Source organism: Myotis yumanensis, unplaced genomic scaffold (assembly GCF_028538775.1).
Source record: "Myotis yumanensis isolate MYYU_CA2020_CCGP unplaced genomic scaffold, mMyoYum1.0.hap1 SCAF_1, whole genome shotgun sequence".
In the NCBI taxonomy this organism is placed as follows: Eukaryota; Metazoa; Chordata; class Mammalia; order Chiroptera; family Vespertilionidae; genus Myotis; species Myotis yumanensis.
Window position 1 is genome coordinate 18,729,481 of NW_027223752.1, and position 20,683 is coordinate 18,750,163.

Here is a 20,683-nt window from a genome sequence, read left to right on the forward strand (position 1 = left end):
AATGGGGGCCCACTGGGGGTGTGCTGGCTTGGGCTGGGGGCCCCCTTGGGGTTGGGGGCGGTCGGGGTGAGAGGCCATGGGCATTCTGCTGTTCGGTCGATTTGCATATTACCCTTTTATTACATAGGATGTTAACTTACTCTCTGCCGCTGAGTACATATCACACTATTTACAATTTAGGATAGTTTTAGGATTCTGACAGTACTTATTTTTAAATGTCAACATTTTTAATATTTTAATGTTCAATCTAACAAATATTGTGTAGTTACTGTGTGAGGAACCTATGAGAGGGACATAGATATAAACAGAGAATTCATAAAACACTTCCCATAAAGGAATTTAGAGTCTAATGAAATAGGTTTTACACTGTTCGTTTTGTTGCTTCATGTTTCGCTTAGAAAGTAAAATGTGAGAATAGAAAACCAAGTAAACTGAGTTTTCATTCACAAAGATAAAACATTGTGGTAGAAGCATCAGGGATAGAATTGGCTTTGCCACCTACTAACTGTTGACCTGGGATGAGTCATTAATCTCTGAGCTTTTTTTCACATCTTAAAACTGGGGCTGCTGTTCCACCCTCAGAGAGGTGGTGATTCAGTAAGGCAGTATATATGTCGTAGTGGCTGGCCCCTGGTCAGCTTTCTGACAGTGTTACCTTTTCTGCTCTAGAAGTTCTCTTATTTGATGTCAGCCTTTGATAGCCACTGTTTACTTTGCATATGGAAGCTTTGAGTTTTGTTTCATGATAATAGTTCAGGATTTGAAGCCCATATAGTCAGTGGTATTCACTCTTAGGTTGATAATTACTTTTAAATCCGTGATGCAAATTGGAAATACTTGCTTTTCTCCCGATATCTGATGTAACAGTTCCTGTAACAGTTAACTAACTCTTAGTAAGTAGGGTTTTGTGTGGACATTCTTCTGATACTCTCACTTACATCCACATTTTCTCCAGAGAATCTTTGCTGCTGCTGCAAATCTGGGTCCTGATTTGATAATGATTTGATAATGAGTAGGCTCAGTGCTAGGTTTAAAGTTTGTAGTATAAGCGCTATGAAGGTAGAAGTTTTGTCTTATTCATCTTCTATGAACATAAGTTTGACACAGTACTTGATATATATTAAGTCAATAAATTGTTGGCAAATTAATAGAGACCTTACTGTTGTTTTATACTATAAAGCTGAATTTTTCATTTTCAGATTTTAAAAATCTTATCTTCTCAATTAAACTAAACAAACTATATATTTTTTTACTATATTTCCTTACATTTGGTAGAGGCAATGAATAACATGGTAGCTCTCTGCAGACAATACATATGAGGAAACTAAATCCCAAAGATGATCTATGACTGCATTGGCCAGTACAGCTATTTAAATTAAATTAATTACAATTAAATAAAATTTAATACTCATTTCTCAGTCACACTGGCAGTATTCTCAAGAGCCACATGTGTCAAAAAGAATAAAGGATTGATTCTAGATGCATGTATATAAAAAAAAAGCTGCATTTATCTAGTGATTCATCTATATACTGTCTCAGTTTATCTCAGTGGGAACCAGATGTACTATGTTTTATCATTTCCCCCAGGTTATTCTAATGTGCAGCCACAATTGAGCATCACTGTTCTAAAAGAAAATAATAGATTGAAATTGGGACTTGCTGAAAGAAAGAAAATCAGCTATCCTTATGCACAAAATCATGGAACTTTCAAATGTAAAAATCATAAACTTTCTTGGATTAAAACATTCATTAGTTATTTGAGTAGATCAGCATCATAATTTTTAGTTCTTTGAGGCTTCATGTTTTAAATTAAGATCTTTAGGTCTTAAAATAAGATCTTGAGGGTCAGGTGAGATTTTTAAGTATATAATATTAACAAATTATATTATTTAAAATAGTAATTTAGTTATTATAAAGTTGAATTTATTCTTAGGGCCTAATTACTTTATACACAGCTATTTTATATATCTATAATAATAAAAGCATAATATGCTAATTAGACCGGACAGCCAAATGACCTTCTGGACGTCCTTCCTGATGAAGCCGTGGCAGCTGGGGCCAAGGCAGACGTGGTTAGGGGAGATCAGGCAGGCAGGCAGAGGGGTTACGGGCAATCAGGCAGGCAGGCGAGTGGTTAGGGGCGATGAGGCAGGCAGGCAGGGTGGTTAGGGGCAATCAGGCAGGCAGGCGGGCAAGCAGTTAGGAGCCAGCAGTCCCAGATTGTGAGAGGGTGCAGGCCGGTCTGAGGGGACACCCCCCCCTCCCGTGCACAAATTTCGTGCACCAGGCCTCTAGTGTGTGTGTATGTATGTATGTATATGTATGTATGTATGTGTGTATGTGTATGTGTATATATATATATGTGTGTGTGTGTGTGTCTGTATATATATATATATATATATATATATATATATATATATGCCTTTGCCCCAATTTTTTTTTTTTTCTCTCTGCAAACTATTAAAATTTACCTGAATTCACAAAGAAGAACAAATTTCTGGTCATGAAGATTTATGTTTGACCTGTTTGACTTCCCTGTGTTTTCCCAAGAATGAACCAGTCATTCCAAATATGTATCTCTCTTATTTTTTAAGCTTTGAAAAGATCAGCGGGTGCAGCATACTAATCCTTTTATTTTTCCCTGTCTTTGCTGTCTTTATCAGATTGAACATTAGGTTTGGTTCTTTTTCCTATTAGTATATAGTATCTTCATTGCTAGCTCATTCCCAACTTTTCAACCTAAGTTTCGTGTGGTTTTCTCTTCAGAAACCTAAGGGAAGCGTAGCATATTTAAAAAGTAATGCAGTTCATCCCCACCCCATTATTCTTACAGATAAGTATTGAAACCAGTGACTTATCTGCTGTAACTAGCTGTTGACAACACTAGGATGAGGATGTGAACCTTGAATGCTGTTGTATCATAAGGGAAATTCTTAGGTAATTTCTAGTCTGCTGCTCTAAAGTAGCATCAAAGTATTGGGAATGTTTTACTTTGTTTTATAAGCATTCTTTGATAATCTGATTATACTCTGTATCTTTTAGTTCTGGAGTTTATGTGGAAATGCTCTGACCCCAAAACGAGGAGTCTTTGGTAAGACTGGTGACCTTCAAACAATATTGTGCCTGGCTTGTGCAAGGGATGAGTTAACATATTCTGGTGCACTCAGTGGGGATATATATGTATGGAAAGGAATCAATCTCATACGAACAATACAAGGGGCCCATACTGTAAGTACATTTAAATATTTCCAAACACTTTTTGATGTTAACTGCTTATCTTCTTGTCTTAGAACAGAAGATTACATAATATAGAGAACTTTCTGATCAGTCCAGTGACTTGGAAAATGTTATAACAATTAATTTTATGCCTATCTGTAATTAATTTTTATAGGATATAAGGTTTAACTTTATTTTCTTTTATGTGCATATCATTAAATACCTCTTTGGTCATATATTGAGTTGCTATATATAATCTATTTCTAGATTTTATAGATTTTCTTAAAACGTAAAATGTTAAATTATTTCCTCTTCCAGGCAGGAATTTTTAGCATGAATGCTTGTGAAGAAGGCTTTGCCACTGGTGGCAGAGATGGCTGCATTCGTCTTTGGGATTTAACTTTTAAACCAATTACTGTGATTGATCTCAGGGAAACAGACCAGGGATACAAAGGTAATAACAAACCAAATAGTATCTCATTACTAGGCAAATTCTAAATTTACCTAGGATTATCTGTTTTCTTTCAGGAAACATGAATGTATGTTTTATAAATATAATGAGACATTTGCCCGTTCACAGTGTATACATTTCATTGGAATTTTTCTGTTGAAGAGAAATTTTGCCTAAGGCCAGTCTAGGTTTACTGTTACGACAAAGATTCTTTCATGTCTGATGACTGTTATAATGGACCTAAAGAGAGATGTGATAGATACTTACTTGGTAACCTTGGGTCTTGAAACGATTTTACTATTAGAATGCTAGATGTAACTTTAGCAAATAAACTTTTGAAAAGAAAGTGTGTCAAGGGTTGGAGGAAACTGTACACAGCACCTCTATGTTGGTCATAATGTATAGATAAGAAAACTGAGAGAAACATTAGCTTTCCCCAGGTTACAAAAGGAATTGTGAAGTATACAGAAAAAGTAAAAGTCTCTTTTTCTTTTTTAATTAAAAAAATTTTTTAAACCTCATACTCGGGTGAGAATTAAAATAATAATAATAATAAAAAGAGAAGTATTCCATATAGAAAACAATACAGAGTATTGAAAAAGATGTATGGATCAGAGACTTACAGATTTCTTTTATCTTACATCTAAGGTATAAAAAGGTATAAAAATTAATACCAGTTTAGGCCATCGGAATTCTGTTATTACAGCATTACTCTTAAATACAATTCACTTTTGACTAGGTTTGTCTGTGAGGAGTGTTTGTTGGCGAGGTGACCACATTCTAGTTGGAACACAGGACAGTGAAATTTTTGAAATTGTGGTGCATGAAAGAAAGAAACCCTTCCTCATTATGCAAGGGCATTGTGAGGGTGAACTCTGGGCACTTGCCATCCATCCTACAAAACCTTTGGCCGTGACTGGAAGTGATGATCGTTCAGTCAGGTAAGCCAATTATAAAATAACAGTGTAGGCTGGAATTTGTTCTTAAACAAAAGAAAAACTTTTTAAAAATACATTTAAATTTTGTCAACTTTTGTGATATAACAAATGAACATAATTAAGAGGCACTTAAAAATTAATAGAATTAACTATAAGATTTGTTTTTTCCCATTAAAAAACATTAAGTTGAAGTTCATTCCATTTCAAAATATACAGAGCTACCTCCACCTTTTTAATATCCTGTAATATTCCATTGCATGGATATACTGTAATTTATTCAACAATAAATTGTCCAGATAACTTCACCACAGTACTGGCTGCACATATAAAGGCTGCTTTTGCCTTATAATTTTAGATTGAATTCATTAAGAAACAGTATCAAATCTGTAGCAAAAGCTAATTTCCAACGCCGCTGTTCAGTGTTTAATAGTAGTAATTGAGAGCAGTTCTGGTTCAGAAAAATTTAATTCTTGGCTCTGAGATCAAAATATCACAATAAAAATTTATCACTGCTAAGCCATTAAACTGCTGTTTAGTAGTGCAAGTTAGAATTTTTAACTTCTATTACTGACAAAAATGCAGACCTAATGGAGGTTAGATCCACAAGAGCAAATGAAGTTCAGGGCTATCACTATTGGTTCAAAGAAACAACTCAAATTTTTTTTTTGCTGAATACTTGCTAAAGAATAATACAATGAATATATAGGCTTTGTAAGAATTAATAAACAGAAACCTCATTTAAAATGAAGTCAGGAGGCCAGAAGGGGGAGCTCTCATTCCCCATGGTCAAGAAGAACAACAGGAAGAACTCTTTTATTTTGTGGGGTTTTTAAAAATATGTTTTTACTGATTTCAGAGAGAGAGGAAAGGAGAAGGAGGGAGAGAGAAAGAGAGAGAGAAACATCGATCTGTTTCCTCCTGTAGGCAGATGGACCCACAACCTGGGTATGTGCCCTATCTGGGAATCAAACCCAGGTCCTTTTGGTGTACCAGTACTTTTGCTCCAACTAACTGAGCCACACGTGCCAGGGTGGGAAGAGCTCTGTTTTATAACAGCTCTCACAACTTCTTCTCCTTTATAAATGAGTTTCCTCTCCTTTGTTTCTCTGGACTGTGTGTGGTTCACCATTAGACAACATGTTCCAGTTACAATTCTTCTTTGTAGTCAAATAAACCCATTTTACTGGAGAAACACCTGGCTGTTTTCACAGGCTTTATAAACTAGTCTGAGGCATTTCCCCCCATATTTTTACCACCATTTGATTCCACTTTATGTGGTGTCAGATTAGTGCTTTCTCACTAATGCCTTTAAAAATATTCTAGCCTACAGTTGTTCCACACAGACTGTTCATAGAAGCTATTTGTTCATCACTGCAAACTTGGCATTGACACCTCAAATAAACAACTGAGTAGTATCCATAACATCTGTGGATTTATCAAAATTCAAGGAAAACCAACTACTTAAAATTATTTTCCTTGTTTCTTAATTAGTTGTTGGTGTTGTTCCCAACACTCTCATCATCTCCTTGAGCAAACTGTTCTCACCAAAAAGCTAATAGTCTTACTTTTATTTTTTCCAGACACATTTCTTCAGCTGCTGCCATTCAAAATAATTTAGTTAATCCTTTACCAATAAACAGGTTTTTTTGCTTGCCTAAAAAATGAGCCACTCAGAAACTTACTTTTGTGGAAATCTCATTTTAATTTTAAAGAAATTCTGCTGCAATGAGATATTTTGTTTTAAATTTTCTGACCATTGGTTTCCTGTGAGTTGAACATATTGTGATGAGCGCTTAGTCTGAAAATAACACATATTTGTATTCTTTAAAAAAAGCTATTGTGTCATTGCAAAATAAACATAATGCTTTACTAATTCAGTAACAGTATAATTTGTAATTAGCTTTAAAAATGTGCCTTAAAAATGCAGTACTCAAAGTTTACTTTTCTGTGTTTTGTTTTGTTTTTCTTGTTCTGACATGGATGGGTATGTACTAGAAATTAAAAATAATATATTGTCACCATATGATAATACAGGTGGCACTCAAAATTCTATCAAATTAAAACTGTGTCAATTTAGTGCGCTGAAGGAGCGTGCAAAGTGATATGTCACACACTGTCTGCTGTCTCTTTCGCAGTGGGTGACTCAGCCTCCGTAGTGTGAAAGCAGCCATAGACAATATGTAAACAAACAAATGTGGCTGTTTCCATCAAACTTGATTTACGGATTTGATTTTGACTTGAATTTCATATGATTTTCTCATGTCTCAAAATGTTATTCTGTTCATTTTTTTCAACCATTTAAACATGTAAAGAAAACTTCTTAGTTTGCAGACTGTACAAAAACAGGCAGTGGGCCCTCTTTGACCCACCAGCTCTGGTTTACTGATCCCTGTGGTAGAACATAGAAAGTCTTCAGTACTTATCACATGTCTATCATGTGATATTAATATTAAAACTTTGAAGTTTTTCCTTTCAAATCAGGAAGACAATGATTTCCACTCTCACCATTATATTCAGCTGTAGAGTAAAAGTCTTTGTCAGCACAGTAGGACCAAATATATATGTATGATATAATATTTATGTGTTTATGTATAGGGTGATATAGATATTTGGATTGTAAGAGAAGAAACAACTTTCATTTGTAGGTATTATGATTGTATATGTAGAAAATTGAAAGGAAGATACAGAGAAATTGTTGGAATTAAAAAGAATTTAGCAAATTTCCCTGGATATATAAAAATATACAGAATCATTTTTCCTATAAGACAGCAACACACAGAATAGTTTTTTTAAAAGATGCTGCTAGAAAAACATTTAAGAATCTACTTAGTTTTACTGATCTTTTCCTAACCTTTTGGGGTAGATGCCTGTTCATTAAGTTGTTGCCTTTGTTTTTATAATATCTGCAAAGTTCCTCCTAAGTACTGTGTCAGCTGTATCCCATAAGTTTTGATATAAAACAGGTTTGTAATAACTTACTTCAAAAGAGTAACTACTTTTCATTAGGATTTTGTCTTTGTCCTTTAGGTTATTTGGAAGTATAATTCTTAATTTTCAAACAATGGGTATTTTCTTCTTACATTTTTGTTGTAGATTTTTAACATTAGAGTCTGGAATAGAATCAGTTTGCATAGTCTTAATTTGAAAGACTATATACAAAGTATATGCCATGTACCACTATATTATATTTAGATCTCCCCTTTGATCAGGGTAGAAATCATTTATTTAAAAAATTAATGTCATTACATTGTTTTAAAATAAAAGATTCTATCCTCTCTTGTCGTTTTAAGCATAAACAGTATTTCTGTTTTCACGGATAAGAATTCCATGAAGTATATAGTTAAAATCTAGATTTATCTTAAAATGAGATAATTATTTTAACTAAAATGTATTCATAGAGTCTATTTTTTAAGCATACACCAGTTAACTATTCTTATATTTTAATTAAATGTTACAGGATATGGAGCTTAGTAGATCATGCATTAATAGCAAGGTGTAATATGGAAGAACCAATTCGTTGTGCAGCTGTAAATGTAGATGGAATTCATCTTGCCCTTGGAATGAAGGATGGCTCATTCACTGTACTTAGAGTAAGGTATGGTATTAGGGGAGAAACAGAAGCAGATAGTAATTTTCTAATACTTACTGTTTTACCATTTCCTTTTTAATTAACATACTTCCAGTATTAGTTTAATTAAATATAAAAATACTAGAGGCCCGGTGCACAAAAATTAGTGCACTGTGGGGGGGGGGGGGCATCCCTCAGCCCAGCCTGTGCCCTCTCGGACCCCTCGGGAGATAACGACCTGCTGGCTTAGGCCTGCTCCTGGGTGGCAGAGGGCAGGCCCAATCCCTAGGTGCAGCCCCTGGTCGGGCTCAGAGCAGGGCTGATTGGGGAGTTGGGGCACCGCCCCCTGTCATGCACAGAGCAGGGCGGATTGGGAGGTTGTGATGCCACCCTCAGTCACGCTCAGGGTAGGGGCGATTGGGGGGTTGGGGCACCGCCCCCTGTCACACTCAAGGCAGGGTCGATGAGGAGGTTGCGGCACCACCCCCTGTCACGCACAGAGCAGGGCCCATCAGGGGGGTTGGGGCGCTGCCCCCTGTCACTCACAGAGCAGGGCCCATCAGGGGGTTGGGGAGCTCCCCCCTGTCATGCACAGAGCAGGGCCGATCGGGGGTTGAGGAGCTCCCCCCTGTCACGCACAGAGCAGGGCCCATCAGGGGGTTGGGGAGCTCCCCCCTGTCACGCACAGAGTAGGGCTGATAGGGGAGTTAGGGCACCGCCCCCTGTCACCCACAGAGCTGGGCGGATTAGGGGGTTGGGGCGCCGCCACTGTCACACTCAGGGCAGGGCCAATGGGGAGGTTATGGCTCTACCCTGTCGCACACAGAGCAGGGCCTGTGCGGGGGGGGGGGGGGGGGGGGGGGGTTGGGCCGCCGCACCCTGTCACACACAGAGCAGGGCCTATCAGGGGGTTGGGGAGCTCCCCCCTATCAGGCACAGAGCAAGGCTGATCAGGGGGTTGGGGCACCTTCCCCTGTCACGAACAGTGCAGGGCGGATAGAGAGGTTGTGGTCCCACCTCCTGTCACACACACAGTCGCAGGGCGATCAGGGGGTTTGGGCGCTGCCCCCTGTCACGATCCGGTGCCAGGAGGCCTCGCGGCTCCGCTGATCCCGGTGCTGGGAGGCATATTACCCTTTTACTATATAGGATAGAGGCCTGGGGGCCGGCTGATTTGCCCTGAAGGGTGTCCTGGATCAGGGTGGGGGTCCTGCTTGGGTGCCTGGCCAGCCTGGGTGAGGGGCTGATGGCTATTTGCAGCTGGTCACACCCCCTTCAGGGTGGGGATCCCCACTGGGGTGCCTGGCCAGTCTGGGTGAGGGGCTGAGAGCTGCTTTCAGGCTGGGGGTTGTTGACTGAAGCTCCCAACCGCTCCTTTTTTTCTTTTTCTTTTTTATTCTGGGCCAGCTTTAGCTCTGGCTCTAGCTCTGAGGCTTCTGCTGCTGATTGCGTTCTATAATCGAAACAATGTATAACTCCAGCTCTGAGATCCTGGCTGGCTGAAAGCTGGTTTCTGGGGTTTTGTTTAGCTTCTATATTTGTTACAAAGTTTCTTAGAGTTGCAGCTCAGAGGCCGGCAAGTCAGGCGGGGAACGTTGGAGTCCGCCAGTCACTGGAGCAAGCAAGCCTCATGTTCGCTTCCAGCTGCCTGGCTGCCGGCTGCCATCTTGGCTGACAGTTAATTTGCATAAAGATATGCTGATTAGCCAATGGGAAGGGTAGCGGTCGTATGCTAATTACCATGTTTCTCTTTTATTAGTGTAGATATTTATAAAATGCTTTGTCAGAAAATTAAGTTAACTCAGAAACCTTGGTTTGGGGGTTAAGAATGCTTAATAGATTTATGGCTAAAATTTGAACTCTAAATTTGGGTCCTGACTTTTAATTCCTTGGTAGTAGTGATTTTCAGTAATGCTCCTCTGTCATTGAAGGGGGTGGGATGGACATTGAGCCTTTAAAAATGGCTGAATGGCTTTGTTGTTTGAAAAAAATTCCTTCTGTTTTTCCTTTGTTTGGGTCTACTTTGAAGAATTTGTTACAGCAATTAACATCTAGTGTTCAATTATAGATAGGTATAGATAAGTATTTATGAAATCTTTTTATTGAATTTATTGGGGTGACACTGATTAACAAAATTATATGGGCTTCAGGTGCACAATTCTATTTCACATCACGTCTCTGTACACGTCTCTGTCCAAACCCTTCTTTCCTCCCCCACCTCCCCTCCGGCATTCACCACACTGTTGTCTTGGTGAGGACCATCCACCCAGTTGCCCAATCCAGAAACCATTAATTCATTTCTTCCTTTTGCCTCCCTGGTTTGGTGCAATGGTATTTCAGCTGGTCTCCTTACCTCCTGTTTTACTTATCTCAAAACCTTTTTCACCCTACAGCTATAGTGATGCCTAACACATTTGTTTGCATCCCTCCTCTTTCTGAAGTATGATAAAAGCTTTGGACTGTCCTTAGGATAAAATTCATAATCCGTAGTTAACATAGACTGAAATGCCCATCTCTCCAGCCTATTTCTTTCTACCTCAATCTCTCTCTTTGAACACGTATAAAATATCTTTTACTTTTTCAGACACATCCTGTTCTCTCTTACTTCTGAGTTTGTATAGATGCTGACTCCTCTTTCAACATAAAATTTTGCGACTTTATTTCCTTTATTGTATGGCTCCATAAAGTTAATCTGAATCTCTAAACTGCTTGAAGTAATTCAGGAAATGAAATTTAGCATATTTCTCCTGTTTCCAACTATATTGTACTTATATATTTCTGTTCAGCAAAATAATTATTCCTTAATACTACTTGTCTCATTTACATTTATTTTATTGGTTATGAATACTTGATACAGCCTCACAGTCATTTTACACACATTTGGAAACTGAACTAATTCTGTAGTGACTTTTTTCATATGGTTTAATGTTTTTTTTCTTTACAGAGATATGACAGAAGTTGTACATATTAAAGATAGGAAAGAGGCAATTCATGAGTTAAAATATTCACCAGATGGAACTTACCTTGCTGTTGGATGCAACGACAGCTCAGTTGATATTTATGGAGTTTCTCAGCGTTACAAAAAAATGGGGGAATGTGTGGGATCACTTAGTTTCATCACTCATCTGGATTGGTCCTCAGACAGTAGATACTTGCAGACTAATGATGGAAATGGTAAAAGACTTTTTTATAGGATGCCAGGTAAAAATTTCTAATACATTATTCATAAATTATAGATTTTTAGTGCCTGTTAATTATTCTAGGATTTCACTAGAAACAGAGTTCAGCTACATTTGACTATAAGAAATCAGTGAAGACCTGAGTTAATATTTTGGGCATTATGATCTTTTCCATAAGGCTGCCCTAATTAATTGAAGTCTTTCTGGTTCTTAATTAAAGCTTTATTGCTTAGAGCAGTGGTTCTCAACCTTCCTAATGCTGCAACCCTTTAATACAGTTCCTCATGTTGTGGTAACCCCCAATTTCTTTCTTTTTTTTTTTTTTTATTAGTTAAGATATTACAAATGTGTCCTCATCCCCCCCATTAACCCCCAATTTCATTGTTACAAATTGAACATAATTAAAGCATAGTGATTAATCACAAAAACAATGTGTAATTATATATGTGTTTTCTGATGGTCTTAGGCGACCCCTGTGAAAGGGTTGTTCGACCCCCAAAGGGGTCGCGACCCACAGGTTGAGAACCGCTGGCTTAGAGGATCTAGAACAAGCATGTCAAACTAGTGGCCCATGGGCCACATACCTCGTTTATTTGGCCCATGTTAGCTCTGTGTTTGACATGCTTAATCTAGAACCTTTGTTGAATTCCATACCATGTGTATTGTACCAGTATATGGTAAAGTCCTTGTGTGTATTAGGAAGTCAAAAATGCAATTTTTATTGTGGAACTTCTATATAATTGCTACAAATGTCTAACCTTAAGTTGTTTGGGTATTTGTGGTTGCCAATATTAATAAGCTAATAAATTAAATTTGAAAAAGTTTTCATCAAAGATTTAAAAAGAGATTTAAAACGGAGCAAAATATTCTTAGTACTTTATTTAGTATGATAGTGAATTAGTCACTTTTGCAATAATTAATTTGATACAACTACATAATTAAGTTAATGCATCTCAATAGTGTTTACTAACAATCTGTATGTAACGAACATTGAATCAGTCCTAAAGTCCTGCTACCGAATGTAAATGTATTACTTCCCACTCGTCTTTCCTTCCCAGTCCTTTTCAAAAGCTCTCTTTTTCTCAACCATGTACCGTCTTAGGTTTCTTTTTGAATACTTGATTTGTCACTTTCTTAGAGCTTTTACTTTTTCTTCTAACTTACCCTGTTGTGACTAATCTGTAGCGTGACTTTAATAGGGTTCAGTTTTATTCTTCACATGGTGAACCTGCTAAGCTACATCCAGTTAAATCTGTGTGTGTCTCTGAATCAGTATAATTTTGGCTTTTTAAAAATTTCTAGCATTTTATTCTCTCCTCTTCTTACCATATTTACAAACCTGTTCATGGGTTCTATTTTTAACTGGAGTGGGAGGCTATTTAATTTTTTTTAATTCCTCACCCACGGACATGTGGGTGTTTTTTTTTAAGTGATTTTTTTTTTTCCCAGAGAGAGGAAGGGAGAAAGAAAAAGGGAGAAATATTAATGTGAGCAAGAAACATCAGTTGGTTGCCTCCTGTATGCCCCCTGACCGGGGATCAAATCCGAAACCTAGGTATGTGCCCTGACCACCTTTTGGTGTACAGGACCAAGTGAGCCACCTAGCCAGGGTGGGAAGCTATTAAAAGTTTTGGAGTTTACCATGATATCAGTACAATTTATGCTTTAGTAAAAATCAAATGAAATAACTTACTAAATTAAGACTGATTTCTTTTTAGGAGGTAAAGAAGTGACAAATAAAGATGAAACAAAAGGTGTTCACTGGGCTTCATGGACATGTGTTTCAGGCCTTGAAGTAAATGGAATTTGGCCCAAGTATTCAGATATCAATGATATAAATTCAGTAGATGGAAACTATATTGGACAAGTGTTAGTTACAGCTGATGACTATGGAATTGTAAAATTATTTCGATATCCTTGTTTAAGAAAAGGTAATTTTTCTTTCAAAGTACTATTTTATAGGACTTTTAAGTTCTTGCAAAAAAGTTAGTCTTGAGATAAATAGAGGGTTTATATTTTTGAAAATATGTGCATTGATAATTTGGTGAAGTTGCATTAAAATGGACAAAATTAGCTGCTTTTTTATTTTGTTAATTAAAAATTATTGCCATGTTACTTTTTTCACATGATGTTTTTATTAGAAAATTATTTTTGAATTCATATATTATGAATGGACAATACTTTATCTCTTTCTTTTTAAGAATCATTTTTCTTCCCACTTCCAGAATTGCTTCATATTGTCAGACTGTACACTGATGTTTATTCTCTTCTTATGGTTTATTATCTTTATTTATGCAACTTGTTGAACATAAATCTTTTAGGTGACATTGTCTTATGTCTTTTTCTCAAGAATTCTGATGAAGTAGTGAACTGTACAAGTTCATGTCATAGTTTGGAATCTATTCGTTTATTGGTTGGTCTCACATGCGAGTGTGTTTTCCTTTGAATCCTTAATATATGTTGTTTGCCATTTGTTTACTTTCTATAATCATGGGGAAAAAATAGGGGTTATTTTCTCTTTTTATTACTTTGAAGGCAGTGATTTATTCATTTATTGAGTCATTTAAAATTTTTTTCAATTATAGTCCTTGCTGGTGTTGGCCAGTGGGTAGAGTGGCGGCCCACACACCACAGGGTCACAGATTCAGTTTTCTGGTCAAGGGCACATGCCTGGGTTGCAGCAATGATGTGTCTCTTTCACATTGATCTTTCTCTCCCTCTTTCTCTCTCTCTGTCCCCCTCCCTCCCTTCTTCCCACTCTCTAAAAATCAATGGAAAAAAATATCCTCAGGTGAGCATTAACAAAAATATTTTTCAATTATAGTTTACATTTAATATTGCTTTGTATTAGTTTCAGGTGTACAGCATAGTGGTTAGAGTCTAACTGTTAGACAGTCATACACTTTACAAAGTAGTCCCCCCGGTACTTCAGGTACCCACCTGGCACTGTACATAGTAATTGCAATATTGACTATTCCCTATGCTGTACTTTACATCCCTGTGACTGTTTTGTGACTACTGATTTGCACTTAATCCGTTCACCTTTTTTACCCAGTCCCTCAACCCCTTTCCCCTCTGTCAACCGTCAGTCTGATCTCAGTATTTATGAGTCTGTTCCTGTTTCATTACTTTATTTTGCTCTTTAGATGTAAGGAGTTATTTTTATCTATCATCTCTTTTTCTTGGGTATCTTCTAAAATGATGATATTAATCATTTTTTTCATAGTCCTGGGGAATAAATGAAATTCTGTATTTGTCATTTATTTCATGCCTTGTTCCATAAAGTATTTGAGTCAGCTTATAACAGGCCCATAAGTACTAAAATAATTGTATGAATAAAATATTAGTACCAGAGCAAATGCCATAGTATTAAAACCAGATAAAAAAATAACAGTAGGCCCTGGCTGGATTGCTCACTTAGTTTGGCCGTCATCCTGATGAACCAAGATTGCAGGTTTGATTCCCCAGTCAGGGCATATACTAGAATCAATGAACGCGTAAAAAAGTGGAACAACGAATCATTGTTTCTCTCTCCCATCAGTAAAAAAGAAATAAAGAAAACAATAGTAGTCAAATATCAAAATGAAATGTGAGCTTCCTGGAAACCAACTTGCTACTCAGGGAAAGCAAAATTTCTTTAGAGGTTTGAATTTACAAAGAGCTCTCTCCTGTTGTATGGGGCTTTATATTAGGTGCAGTGAGTGTATTTCTAGAGCATTACCATCTATAGCAGATGCAGTAATAATTTTAATCTGGTTGTTAAAAGCTTTGAGCAAATGTTAAATGCAGTTTTAGTAAAAGGTGATTATGGGAACAGCTGAAATCGTTTTATTCAAATATGCAGTCCATTGATTCCAACATAAGGGCCCAGTTTTCCTCAAAGCCTAGGCTGATTATTTCTGTGGTGCCTCTAAAGTGGTGAGTTCCAGGTGCTGCCAGCTATGCCATGTTGTTGATCCCTGCCTATGAGGTGTTCGCTTCCTAGATGCATGTGAAAGTGCATCCATAAGTAATGCAGGCCTTCTGTAACTTAACATAAAACTTTTAAAATATTATCAAAATGAAGCCAAACCTTATATACCCAGTGCACTTTATTTATTTATTTATTTATTTAATGTTTTTGTTTCAGAGAGGAAGGGAGAGGGAGAGAGAAATAGAAACATCAGTGATGAGAGAGAATCATTGATTGGCTGCTTCCTGCATGCCCCCTACTAGGGATCGAGCCCGCAACCCAGGCATGTGCCCTTGACTGGAATCGAACCAGGGACCCTTCAGTCCACAGGCCGATGCTCTATCCACTGGGCCAAACCGGCTGGGCTACCCAGTGTGCTTTAACAGGATTGTGTATATGTTGCCAAATATCAGATTTATTTAAGCAGGATATGGAGGATGTATTCTAAACTTGGATCCACAGAAATGGTTTCCATTACACATTTTTAAAAAGCTCACCGCAAAGTAAAACAATTCCATTACACTTGACAGAGTCTGGTGCATACCACCTTAACCAGATGATACCACCTGACATCATTAGTGATAGCACAGAGCCCCTTGAAGTGATATATCCAGAAGGACCCAACACTGCCTATGCCAAAAATGGCATCTGAATCTAATCATGAAGAAACACCAGGCAACCTCATATTGAAGGATAGTATACAAAATGTAGAGATTTAAACATGACTATAAAGGACAGTTGTTGGGACAACCACTGGGCATATTTTATTTTGATTAATGTGGCATATTATATTGATCAGTTTTTGTATGTTGAATCAACCAGTGCTTTCCTGGCATAAATCCCATTTGGTCATGTTGTGTAATCCTTTTTATATGTTGCTTATTAGGTTTGCTAGTATTTAGTTGATGACTGAAGTTTTAAAAGGATCCTGTGGCTGCTAGGGCTGAGAGTGGTGGGGGGTGGAGTAGACTGGTTTCAATGTCACTTAAGACCAAAGGCCTCAATGCAAAACATCCAAATACGTTAATATGAAATCAATTGATCTTGTGGCTTGCAGGCTTTTTTCAAAGCAGTAAGATCATGCCTCCCAGCCCTGTGGTTCCTATTAAATTATATTGTGAATCAGTGGAACAAAGATTTACATCCCTTGATGTAGACTCATATTTGTTTATCCAACAAATTTTGAATTAACATTTTCCTTTGATCATAATTAAGATAATGGAAGAAGGATGCATTGGTTCAGGTATAGAAATTATTTTTTGAGGTGGTTTTTTGTGTTGGCATTTGTGTATCAATTGAAAGGTATATTTCTTGTTATAGGGGCCAAGTTTAGAAAATATATTGGCCATTCGGCTCACGTCACTAATGTCAGATGGTCACATGATCATCAGTGGGTTATTTCTATCGGTGGAGCAGATCACGCCGTCTTTCAGTGGAGATTTATTCCTGAAAGAAAACTGAAAGATGCTCTTCACATAGCACCCCAGGGTGAGTAGCAGTACTCACTGCCTGACAATTCCTCTGTAAATAACTCTCCAGTAATCCCCAAATAACATTTACTGGTGAAATGTAATCTAGCCTTACGGTATAGTGTATTACTGGAGATTTTAAATTAGACTGTCAGGTCTATATGCTTACAGTCAGATTTCACAGAGCCTGGAATACAAAGTAGATTTAGTTGCATTTTAATCTATGAAATGATGGATGAAGAGAGTTACATTGGCAGAACAAACATTTAATGTATTCTATGGGAGATGGGTATCTAGGTTCTGTATATAGTTTTTTTTTCCCCAAAGAAAAGTTATTTAATGTCAATTCATCTGTTAATCATAGTATTTTCTAGCTAATTATAGATTAGATCATTTTCATGTTAATTATAGATTGTATTCACTTATATTTGCACAGACATTTAAATTTGATGTAGCAGTCATTGGGGAGAGTGAGGGTACTTAAAGGAGCTATTGAGTTTGCAGCGAGTGGGGAGGAAGGTAGCCTGTAGTACAGTTTACTGACATCTGTGTCACTTGAATGGGTAATTTCATCTGAGTGTTTATGGCTTGTCAGCACAGTCAGCTCTTAATCATTAATTTTACAGTGCTGCTTTGAAAATGGATCTTTCTTAAATAATGTTTCATTTCTTAAAATTACAGAAAGTCTGGCTGACTCTAATAGTGATGAATCAGATTCAGATCTGTCTGATGTTCCAGAACTGGATTCTGAAATTGAACAAGAGACACAGCTCACTTACCGTCGGCAGGTAATTGTACCCTGAAAAAGTCTAGTTTCTTTTTCCTCTTAACTCCCTGTTGATTACTCATCTGTTATCTTTTGTGGTTTTTAATTTTCCAAGAAATATGTGGCCATTTGTTTTCCCTCTTTAGGAGTTAAACTTTTGTGAAGTGTTCTTTGATAGTAAGTGCTTGATAGATTAAGTGTGCCTGTATTTTATTTACCTATAGCTTTTTTGTCACAGTACACTTCTATTTATTCCCTTTAAAATATTCTCTTAAGAAGTACAAAAAAAATCATGGAACATTAAATATGTGCTTGTCAGTGTTACATAGAAAATATAAATTAGTTCTTCCCAAGGAAGTAAGTTTCGTAAAGTACCTTCCTATTTAAGACAGTTGTTAAAACTTTAGTAATCAGTAGTAAACACAATGTCTGAAAGTTACATTAGGAATCTGTGAAAACCTTTGTTAATATATATTCTAAAAACATTTCTACATTATTTAAAGGTTTACAAAGAAGATCTACCTCAGCTTAAAGAACAATACAAAGAGAAACAAAAAAGTGGCACTTCTAAAAGAAGAGAGCGGGCTCCAGGAAATAGTATTCGATTACACTTTGTGCATGGGTATAAAACAACAGTTTTTCATTTATGTGTTCGAATTTGGGCTTACATTTATTAGCTGTGTGACTTTGAGCAAGTCACACAACCTCTTAGTGCCTCTGTTTCCCCATCTGTAAATGGAAATAACAGTATCTACTTCATAGTGTTCTGATGACAAGTAAATAAGTAAATAGTTATGACTTAGAAATTGTCTGGTACATAATAAGCACTGTGTAAGTGTATATTAAATAAAAAATTAATTTTTTTTATGAAAGCTTTATACTTATAGAAATGGATCGCTTGTCTTTAAACAAATGAGTAGTAAAATGTCAGAGAGTATCCTCACCTCTACATATGTCTGATTTGGAATGATATTGTGGATTCAATTGGCCTGAGCATTTTGGCCTTCAAATTTTAATTTCGATACAATACCGTTTCTGGGTTGCCTGAGAACGTTTGGCAGTACAGGTCTCACCTTTCATCCTGGAACAACAGATTCTCCAATCCAACTCTTTTCTTTCTCCTCACCAGTGATAGTGCTTTCAAGAATTTTAAAAAGGATTTATTTAGCAAAAGTATTTTTTCTTCCATGGTAATAGGCAGTATTGCCATGCAGTTATATTTTATGAATTGATTTCCTTTGAAGTGCAAAGAAAGGTTGCTATAAATGGAACTGTAATAACCATTTTAGGAAGATTTGACTACTTTTTTCCAGATGAGCATAATATCTTAAAATTACTTAAATTTATTTTTGGAATATATATTGTATTCTCATAGTTCAACAATGTGCCCCCCCCCCCCCTCCAGTCATCATTTCCTTGAACCAAGAACAACCACTGTTACTTAGTTCCAGAAATATTTATGCATGTACAGATAATATACAAATATGTATTCTTTTCTGTACCCTTTCACTTATAAAAAGCACCTATTTTTGTTTTATGATATACAAATTTAGTACTATACTTAAATGCAAATAGTAGTGTACTATATACATTTACCTCCACCTTGAGTTTTTTTAAATTCAGTAGTGTAGCTTGGATTTAGCTATTTGTAATTAGAGCAATTCATAAAAGTTTATGTGACCTGAGATTTTGTATTTTGTTTTAATGGCTTAGTATCTTATAAAATTAGAAATTGACCCAAAAGGTATACCTACTTTTCCTTTATATAGTCCATTTTATCAGATAAAGGCCAAAGTTCATGTTATATGTTTTCTATGTTTAGTTACAGAGGTTATGACTGTCGAAGTAATCTGTTTTATACTCAAATTGGTGAAATTGTGTACCATGTGGCAGCAGTGGGTGTCATTTATAATCGACAACAGAACACACAGCGCTTTTACCTGGGTCATGATGATGATATTCTCTGCCTGGCTATCCATCCTGTGAAAGACTATGTGGCAACAGGCCAGGTAGGTCCTTTGAAAAACTGTTATAACAGGTCAGATAGGTTAGACCTTTGTTTGGCTTTAAAGTTAGGTAAGTCCACGTTTTAAAAATATATCTTTTGTATTCTAGGAAATAAAGAGTAAAGAATTACGGCCCTAGCCGGTTTGGTTCAGTGGTTAGAGTGTTGGCCCGTGGACTGAAGGGTTGCAGGCTCGATTCTGGTCAACCAGTTGATGTATCGCTCTCACATTGATGTTTCTCTCTGTCTCTCCCCCTCCCTTCCACTCTTTCTGGAAAACAATGAAAAATAAATCCTCAGGTGAGGATTGAGAGCAACAAAAAAAATAGTGAAGAATTCTTTTGAACGGGATTTTATTTTCATATTACAAATAAAATCTACCCTAACTTTTCCCCTACAGTTTTTCTTAGAGTTTTAGCTATTGTTATTTTAATTTGAATTTGGAACTAAAGAGCTCTGGCTTATCTTCTTTCTGTGAGGATATTAATTTTTTAAAATTTGTGAGTAAAAATTACAGAAAACATAAAGACTAGAAATACGGTTTATTTAGGTTATCTAAAATACTATAATGAGTTACCTAACAAATGTTCTATGACAGACAGGATCAGTATGCTTTTGTTTTACAACCATGATAGGAACCTCTTCAATTTACCAAAGTACAAAGCAGGAATATTGAAATAAAAAACACTAAGATAACTCTTAACTGATACCTCTCTATATAGACATTCTTAGAGACGGATGAAAGGGGTAATGTTTATAGATTCTTACTGTATGTCAGAACTTTACTAGTTTCTTAAAGTATATTTATTTTATTCTCACCTCGAGGAGAGTGAAACCACTTTCTCCAGTGTACAAATGCATAAGTTTAGGATTAAAGAAATGAAATAATTTTCAACTAATAAGTAGTAAAGCCCTTATTCTGTCCAGCTTTAAACACTGTGTAAATATACTTGCTAGGATATAATTTGGGTGGGGGGCTGGGCAACTGGCATCATCCTATATGGCTCCTCATAGACAATAGACTGAAGCCCTGGCTGATCGAGGTTAGCATGTGGCCATCTCTCACCTCCAGGTTCACATCCTTAAGTATAACCAGATTAACAACACCCTCAACGTTGTGGTCCCTAATGGTGAAACTC

General features: G+C 36.7%; 1 protein-coding gene across 10 annotated transcripts in view; it reads left to right on the forward strand.

Annotated features, from left to right (window-relative positions):
• Window positions 1-20,683, forward strand: part of EML5 (EMAP like 5) — a 106,318-nt gene that overhangs the window by 15,451 nt on the left and 70,184 nt on the right. For all 10 annotated transcript variants that reach the window (XM_070415158.1, XM_070415139.1, XM_070415149.1 and 7 more), the window contains exons 5-14: window positions 3,043-3,228; window positions 3,535-3,670; window positions 4,407-4,608; window positions 8,063-8,200; window positions 11,118-11,374; window positions 13,071-13,283; window positions 16,625-16,792; window positions 17,455-17,561; window positions 18,043-18,161; window positions 19,362-19,548. In XM_070415158.1, coding sequence (XP_070271259.1) covers window positions 3,043-3,228; window positions 3,535-3,670; window positions 4,407-4,608; window positions 8,063-8,200; window positions 11,118-11,374; window positions 13,071-13,283; window positions 16,625-16,792; window positions 17,455-17,561; window positions 18,043-18,161; window positions 19,362-19,548 — 1,713 coding nt within the window. The remainder of the gene's footprint in view (window positions 1-3,042; window positions 3,229-3,534; window positions 3,671-4,406; window positions 4,609-8,062; window positions 8,201-11,117; window positions 11,375-13,070; window positions 13,284-16,624; window positions 16,793-17,454; window positions 17,562-18,042; window positions 18,162-19,361; window positions 19,549-20,683) is intronic.